Source organism: Hordeum vulgare, chromosome 1H, assembly GCF_904849725.1.
Source record: "Hordeum vulgare subsp. vulgare chromosome 1H, MorexV3_pseudomolecules_assembly, whole genome shotgun sequence".
NCBI lineage: Eukaryota > Viridiplantae > Streptophyta > Magnoliopsida > Poales > Poaceae > Hordeum > Hordeum vulgare.
In genome coordinates this window covers 48,786,196-48,794,558 of record NC_058518.1, presented here as the reverse complement: position 1 = coordinate 48,794,558, position 8,363 = coordinate 48,786,196, and the positions used below count along the sequence as shown (strand labels likewise).

Sequence of the window (8,363 nt, the reverse complement as noted above, 5' to 3'; positions counted from 1 at the left end):
TGAGCCACTCCTGGTCGGGGCGGCCGACGGGGAGGAGGCCTGCATGCAGCAGACGACGGGGGAGGAGGCCTGCGTGCGGTGGCCGGTGGGAGGAGGTGGTGCGGGCGTGTTGTGGTCGGCGGGAAGGAGCTAGTGCGTCTGTTCGTGCGGCGGCCAAGTCGGGAGGGAGGAGAAGGTGGTGCGGGCTTGGTCGCAGTTGGAGGCCAAACCAATGCAATAACCGGGTTCTACCCACAGTTTCAAGCCCAAAATACATAAAACGGTTTAGGCCCATAACCAGTCATATCCAAATTGCTTTCTCTATAAACCCAACCCAAACCAAACTTAAAAAGCCTCAACCCAATTAAAGCTAAACCAGTCAAGGCCCAGTATAAAAACCAAACTATTTTAACCAGTTTTTCTAAAACCATTCTCAGATTTACGTACGTGCGGAGCTTTTTAAAGAGGGAGACCCGTAGATTTCCCCTCGGATGCACAACCCACTTATTTTTTAACTCAGAAGTTTATGAAACGATGCTCTATTGTTATTTTCCACCGGATCAATGCCGATGTTCTTTTTTTTTGACTCCTCGGACATGGGTAAAAGCCTCCCGTTCTTTCGGTCAAAACGAGTTTAATTAAGGTTCTGGCAACCTTGCTAATGACTGAAGCCCGCAAGATGTAACTTATTATCACCTCCATTTCTCAGTAACTTGTAACTTTAACCATCGAATAAGAAGCAAAATCAATAACTATCGGATAAGAAGCGAAATCAATAACTATCGAATGTGCCATGTCTTGTGCTTTTGTCCCGAACGCCCTCTCAACCGCGAGATGGTTGCACGAATCTTACAACACACGCTGTCGGAATCAGGGCTCCGGGGACCCAAAAAGGTTCGTACTCTAGGTGCGCAAATTCTCTCGCCCTGCTTTACTGCGAAACCTCACGAAGACCCTACGTCGTACCGAGTACCCAATACTTTGTTATAAGCAAACAACCAGAGAAATACATGAATGTTATGAGGACACATCACTTTCCAAAAATTCTCACCTGTGGCAGAAATCACACCACCAAAATTAATCGCTTTATAAAAGGATTTGACTGAATAAACCTCACCAGCCTCCAACATCCATATTGGGGAATCAGGAAGGTTAGATAAGGAAACTGTTTGATGGTTTCAATCAATTGGAACCATCTATCTATCCTAACCTATCAACACATCTTCTAAAAGTTATTTCCAAAGTCTTACCATCCCAAACCTAAGCCACAGAGCAGTCTGTTTGATTGCAAATATCAAACAAATCTCGGAAATGTGTTTTGACGGAACTTTCCATTGCCCAAATATCATGCCAGAATTTGATATTCATCCAGTTCCCAATTTTCCAACGCTAAAAGGTTCTAGAAGCGGATTTTTTTTTCAAAACTACTACGTATTATATAATAAATTCGAAAAGCATACGTTCTTTTTTAAAATATCAAAACTAGCACCCCGTCAGTCTCTGGTGGGCCGACGGGGGACTTGTCGCCTTGTGGGAGGCCGAAGTGGGCCTGTCGGCCTGCGGGTGGCCGAAGAGTCACCTGTCGGCCTACGGTTGGCCGAAGAGGGCCCGTCGGCCTACAGGATGCCGAAGAGTGTCAGGCGCACAAAACGTGATTAAGATGGCCTCAAATGAAAAGTTACCAATATGAAAAATCTTCTTCTCGTCGAAACGGTTGATCTTGATATAAAAATCGTCTTAATCCGGGGTGGTATGCAACCTGTAGAGCCAAAACAAGATCAGGGACAGAATCTGTAGAGTTACTTCGGACAGACCTAATGGATGTCAGAAAATTTGTCACGGGGCACCCAATGCACTCGGTGAGAGCATGTGAAATACATAAGAGTACACAAGTTTGGTCACGTTCACTTGATGAGACCGAGTGAACGTGACCAAACTCTCTGAGTGACTGCATAAATCTTGTTAACCCCATTTTAAAATATGCTTCCACCATACAAAAATTATATTAAGATTACATAAATATGATGCATCCAGTTTTCATGATTCATTTGTATCATAATTTTGCTTCTTTACGGTGCACAACTTGCTTCATACGCATCATAGTTATGCTTCTTCATTTCATATGGTTTACTTCAAGTGCTTCACACTGGTGCTTCTACATTGTGTTCAGTTTGCTTCATTGCATGCTTCATATTATTTCTTAGGCATCATCTTTGTGTCCAAATCAAACTAATCATGCTTCCTAAACTTCTGCAAGGCTAGCAAGAGTGGAAGATCATGCTTTCCCAACGGTGGGCATGTCATGGTCATCGATGGTGGGTATGGAGTGTAACATGAGATCGAGCATCTCGAGTGCTCAATGTTTTGTTATCATTTTGGAAGCAAACTAGCAACACAAGCACTCGGTTGTTCAAGTTCAAGGGCGTCGTTCCCTCGTTGGTGACAGTGTCGCTGCTCTTCACGGGACTCTTGGGGCTCACAATGTAGACACCAACAGACATGTAACTATATATTATTGTTTCTCACATATGTTATTACGGCGATGAGTTTTTGCTTGAGCCGCCGCTAGAGTATGTTTCAACCAACATTAAAGTATGCTTCAAACAATGTAGTGTTGCTTATCTTGGTAAATTGTACTGGCATTTTGATTCTTTTGGCGAATTTTATTTTTTGACCTATGTTGGTGTGTGCTTCATTGCATCTTTTTTTCATGGGTGCTTTCATTGTACATATATTTTGCTGCACTGTTTCTAGACGTGCTTGTTAGTTTCTCGTACAATCAGGATGATGTTACTATGAATATGAGTGGTGGCTAAATCGTTGATGATGGATTGGACAAGACACAAAAGTGAAACATACTATCGTAATATTAGTTTTGTTGTTTTTGCCTACAGAGTTGTAAATTATTGTTCACATCGGCTGAAATTTATTTTGATGCTTGGTGCTTCTCTTTGTGCTCCGAGTGAACGCGACCAAACTTGTGTACTCTTCTATATTCCACACGGTCTCATCGAGCGCACCGGGTGCCCCGTGCCAAATTTTCTGACATCCATTCAGTTTGTCCGAAGTAACTCTTCAGCTTCTGTCCCTCACCTTGTTTTGACTCTACAGGTCGCATACGACCTCAGATTAAGACGATTTTTATATCAAAATCAACCGTTTCGACGAGACAAAGATTTTTCATGTTGATAACTTTTTTCATTTAAGGCCATATTAATCAAGTGTTGTGCCCCTGACACTCTTCGACCTCCTAGAGGCCGAGGGCCCTCTTCGGCCAATTGCAGGCCGACGGGTGGCTCTTCGGCCACTCGCGGGCCGACAGGCCCACTTCGGCCTTCCACAGACTGACAGGTCCTCCGTCGACCCATCAGAAGCTGATAGGATGCTAGTTATGACATTTAAAAAAAATGCACATATGCTTTTTAAATTTATTATAAAATACATAGTAGTTTTGAAGAAAAATCCTAGAAGCGTGTTTATAACCTAGGTAATTCTCTTCCAAAAAGGAGAACCAACATCAGCTCTAGCCCAGAGAATATTTGTTGAGCTAGTATTATACTCCCTCCGTTCCTAAATATAAGTCTTTTAAAAGATCTCACTAAAAGTCTACATACGAAGCAAAATGAATGAATCTACATTTTAAAATATGTCTATATACATCTGTATGTAGTCTGCTAGTGAAATGTCTAAAACGACTTATATTTAGGAACGGAGGTAAGTACTTGAAATCAATAATCTTCTTTCAATCTTTGTCAGATTGATCGAAGTATCTTTGTGCTTTTCGATGAATAAAGCAGTTTTACCCCTTCAAAAAAATGAAAAAAAGGAAAAGGGTGGAGGTCCTGACGTGTGGGCCTCCGCCGGCTATCCATCACCCACTGACCGGTTGATTCCTACGGTTCTTCACAGGCTCACAGCCGGAGCGAGGTCGCCGGCGCTTGTCCAGTCCACGCCCATGGCGACTCCCGCCACGAGCCGTTTCCACCGCCACCTCCTCCCCGCCCTTCCGTCCCGCCCCCCTCGCGCCCCGTCCTCCTCACTCCCCTCAGTTCAGGGACCCAGACGCCGGCCGCCTGCCTCTCCCTCTCGGCTCTACTGCTCGTCGCCGCCGGTGCGTAATTAGGTGTTCTAGCCAGCTTCCATGCCCTGGCCTGGTCACTGCAGTTTATTTATTCGTGGTGCCGTTTCAGGTGGAAGCGCCGCCGTCCGGCAAGGGCGGGGATTACCGGCCCTCCTTCGCCGACGACCTCCTACTCGCCTTCTTCCGGGCCAAGATGGTGGAGGTGAGCCCCATCGATCCACTCGCCCCCTTCTTCTCTCTACTTGGATACCTATCTCCTCTCCGCCATGCAAGTTTTTTCAGCGCTGGTGTTATAAGGATTCTCGATTAGGTTGACTGAAGAAATTATGATGTGATACAGATTTTGTTAATTTTTTCAGTTCACTAGCTAGTCTGAACCTCAGTTCTCGACAGTTTTGCTTCAATTTTTTCTGGTATATTTGGATAGATGATGAAATGATAAACGGAGACTGAACCTCACCCTTTTTCGCTGATGTTGTGCTTGTTACATCTGTTAATTTCTCTCATTCTCTGTGCACAAAGCTGTAGGAGGTTGGGTGGGATTCTCAAAAGCCTGGATACGAAGGGCTGATCGAAGTTGCGAATCGACTCATGATCAAGGGGAAGAGTGCTTCGGAGACTGAGCAATCAGCTGTATGCCACTTCTCTTGTTCATCTCCAGTCCCACCCCTTCTGCCATATTTACATGACTTAAAAAGTTAAATTTAGTTATCCTTCTCTGTATCTCTTCTCTTACAAATTTCAGGTCCGAGTACTCCAGGCACTGTTCCCCCCTCTGTTGCTGGTCCTTTTCAAAGCTCTTTTAGCACCGATTGCTAATGGCCAACTTGCATCCATGATGGTAGGTGAGTTCATTGCAAGTCAAGACATTTCAGGCAGTGCCTACAAAATAGGCCCCCCCTTCTCAATTTGGACCTGAGCTTACCAGCAACAACAACCACCACACATTTCAAGACTCGGTTCTCTTAGAGATCAACTGCAGAATTAACTTACCGTAACTTAGCGTGATCGGTGGTCTTCTTTTTCTTACTTGTGATCCGTTTTACTCGTGAAGCTAGAGCAACAGCGCTTTCGTGCCAATGGCTGATGGGCACAAGTTCAGTGAATTCTGTGACACTGCCCAGTGGGAAGTCGTTGTCAAGTGGGGTATTGATCTGTTCAGTCTTCAATTTACATTTCGTTCACGAAGATTTTCGAATTGTTAATATGTCATTGTGGAAATTGGCAGGTGTTTGTCGAGAAGTGTAAATATTTGGAAGAGAGCAAATGTCTTGGCATTTGTATCAACACGTGCAAACTGCCAACTCAGGTGTGTCTATGCCTTGTATTTCCAGATTTGTACTTCTCGGAGTCTTTTTTTTTTCTGCAATACCTTTATGTCTCCCAAACCAAAAGGGATGTGATATCAATTTAGCAAACTGGAATTGTATAATCTGCTTACTGAAACCTGCTAGCATCGTCGATGTTTCATAATTGTGAATAGATCTTGAAAACTTTTTCTCACCCAAAATTCTACCAGATCCAGCAGGAATTGCTCCTTGAGTGGGTCAGGTTTCAATCCCACATTTGAGCTTCGAAAAAAAAATACTTCCTTCCTCTAAAAGAGAAGTTTATTGAGCGCCTTTTGCTAAAAACCGATGTCTATCTTTCAGACCTTCTTCAAGGACCACATGGGTGTCGATCTGTATATGGAACCAAATTTTGAAGACTATAGCTGCCAGGTAAAGGGGATTCAGGAATCATGTACATCTTGCTATGCTCAAACAAAATCTCACAGTCACAGCTATGCTCATTGTTATCCCTTTTCCCAACCAAGTGCCACTGAAGAAGCACTCTCCAATAACGATGTTGCTTGTTGCAGTTCAACTTTGGAGTGCCACCCCCACCTATCGACACCGACAAGGCCCTGAAGGAACCTTGCTTGGACATATGCACAAGTGCGAGACGGCGCAGAGAGCTTGGCAGCAGCGGCAGCCCAGATGGTCTATGCCCCCAAGTTTGATCTGCTGTTTCCCCAAGTATGTAGTATTATTCAGGGATGATGCTGCCCCTGCTTCATCAGGGGCTATACTAGACTCCAGTGATTTGTATGCATTCCCTAACTGAACTGTATAGTGTGATATGCACAAATGGTGCGTATGTATGCTATAATTGGGAATGTGGGATGTGTGTTGAGTATATTTGAAAGCACAATTGCTCCCTCAGATGATTTTGATAATTGATCACAACATATGCATCGTTGGACTAATGATTTTATTCAAGTATATTTCAGAAAAGTTGAAAGATGCCTTGGCTATAGGATTGTGAGGAGAAGCCCCTTGATGCAAGGAAAGGAATAGGATTGGCTCAAGCTTCAAGCAAAAAGACTCTACATTTTACATTTGTGAGAAATCACTTTGAGTCCATAGGAAAGCCAATACTATTAAACGGGGGTGAGGTATTATGATGAATTGGTTGCTCAAGTGCTTAGAGGTAGCCACCAAAAAGCTCTGTCATTCTTCCACAAAGTATCTTTGTCCAAAGCTATACTAGCCAAATCGGTGCCACCAACTATTTCCACTCGATCCTACCGATTTTCCACTTGACAGGTCCTATGCTAAACCCTACCATTTCGGTACCATCAACTTTTACATCGGTGCCATCGAGATTAGTGACCAACTTTCTGTTGAGAAGATTTCAAGAATCAAAATTTCCGAGTTTGAAATCGATCTCACCAAGATTTGGAAACTGGTCTAGGTCATTGTATCGGTACCACCGAGATTCATGTATCGGTCTCACCGAGAATTCAAAAGTTGCCACATTTAGTGCAACTTGGTACCATCGAGATTCATTTCGGTGTCATTGAGTTGGGCAATAATGTTGTAACAGTTGGATTTTGGGAGATGCCTATATATACTCCATCCACCTCATCTCATTCATAGAGGAAGCACTCAGAACACACCTACACTTGCCAGATCCATTTTTTTGAGAGAGAGCCACCTACTCATATGTTGAGATCAAGAGGTTCCAATCCAACCATTTGAACCTTGATTTCTAGCCTTCCCAAGTTGCTTTCCACAAGATCAATCTCTCCTACCCATACCAAATCTGTGAGAGAGTGATTGAGTGTTGAGGAGACTATCTTTTAAAGCACAAGAGCAAGGAGTTCATCGCTCTAGCACATCTATTATCTTTTGGAGGGCGGTGCCCCTAGATTGGTTAGGTGTGGCTTGGGAGCCTCATACTTCGTGTTGTGGAGTTAACCAAGAAGTTTGTAAGAGCAAGGAGATCGCCTACTTCATGAATATCTACAGCGAGTGAGGCTAGTCCTGTGTGGATGGAAGCCGTGGTGGAATAGACAAGGCCGCTTCTTCATGGACCCCTTGTGGGTGGAGCCCTCCGTGGACTCTCGCACCCGTTACCCTCCATGGATTGAAGTCTCCACTAACATGGACGTACGATAGCACCACCTATCGGAACCATGCCAAAAATCGCCGTGTCAACCTTTAGATGTGCGATAGCACCACCTATCGGAACATGGACGTACGATAGCACCGTGAAGTCTCTACATTACATTTGCATGTCTTTACTTTCCGCTGCTATACTCTTAGATGTGCATGTTGGCAAACGTCGCGTGGGAGACAAAAAAATTCCTAGGCACACCAAGATCAATCTATGGAGACTAACATCTACGAGAGGGGGAGTGCATCTACATACCCTTGTAGATCGCTAAGGGGAAGCGTTAAAGAACGCGGTTGATGTAGTCGCACGTCTTCACGATCCAATCACGATCCATCCCACGAACTCACGATCGAGCGCCGAACGGACGGCACCTCCGTGTTCAGTGTACGTACAGTTCGATGACATCTCCGCCTCCTCGATCCAGCGAGCGAGGGCGGAGTAGTATATGAGTTCTCCGACAATACGACGGTGTGGTGGCAGTGGTGGTGGTGTTATCTCGACAGGACTACGCCTAACACTATCGAAACCGCGAACGAAGGAGAAAACGATGTGCATCGAGGGACTTGTGCGCTTGGCCCAATAAGGCCACAATGTCTCCCCTCAGCCCATGCAAACCCTTGGGACGTGATAGAACCCTTGGTGGACTTCCGGACTCCTCCGGAAGTTTCCGAAACCTTCTAGAAAATTCCCGATACAATACTGGAAAAACCCATAACTTTCTCGGTAGCCAAAATATGACTTCCCATATATAAATATTTACCTACGGACCATTCTAGAGCTCCTCGTGATGTCCGGGATCTCATCCGGGACTCCGAACAACTTTCATTACCATCACACATAACTCATTAATACCAAATCGTCA

At 44.6% G+C, this 8,363-nt stretch overlaps 1 protein-coding gene across 1 annotated transcript; it reads left to right on the top strand.

Moving 5' to 3' along the window:
- Positions 1-3,850: 3,850 nt before the first annotated feature.
- LOC123416949 (beta-carotene isomerase D27, chloroplastic) lies at positions 3,851-6,308 on the top strand. Its single transcript, XM_045106848.1, has 8 exons — positions 3,851-4,090; positions 4,170-4,262; positions 4,589-4,693; positions 4,806-4,905; positions 5,115-5,206; positions 5,289-5,369; positions 5,713-5,781; positions 5,922-6,308. The coding sequence occupies exons 1-8, from the start codon at positions 3,935-3,937 to the stop codon at positions 6,060-6,062; spliced, it is 837 nt and encodes a 278-aa protein (XP_044962783.1). The 5' UTR covers positions 3,851-3,934; the 3' UTR covers positions 6,063-6,308.
- Positions 6,309-8,363: the final 2,055 nt, after the last annotated feature.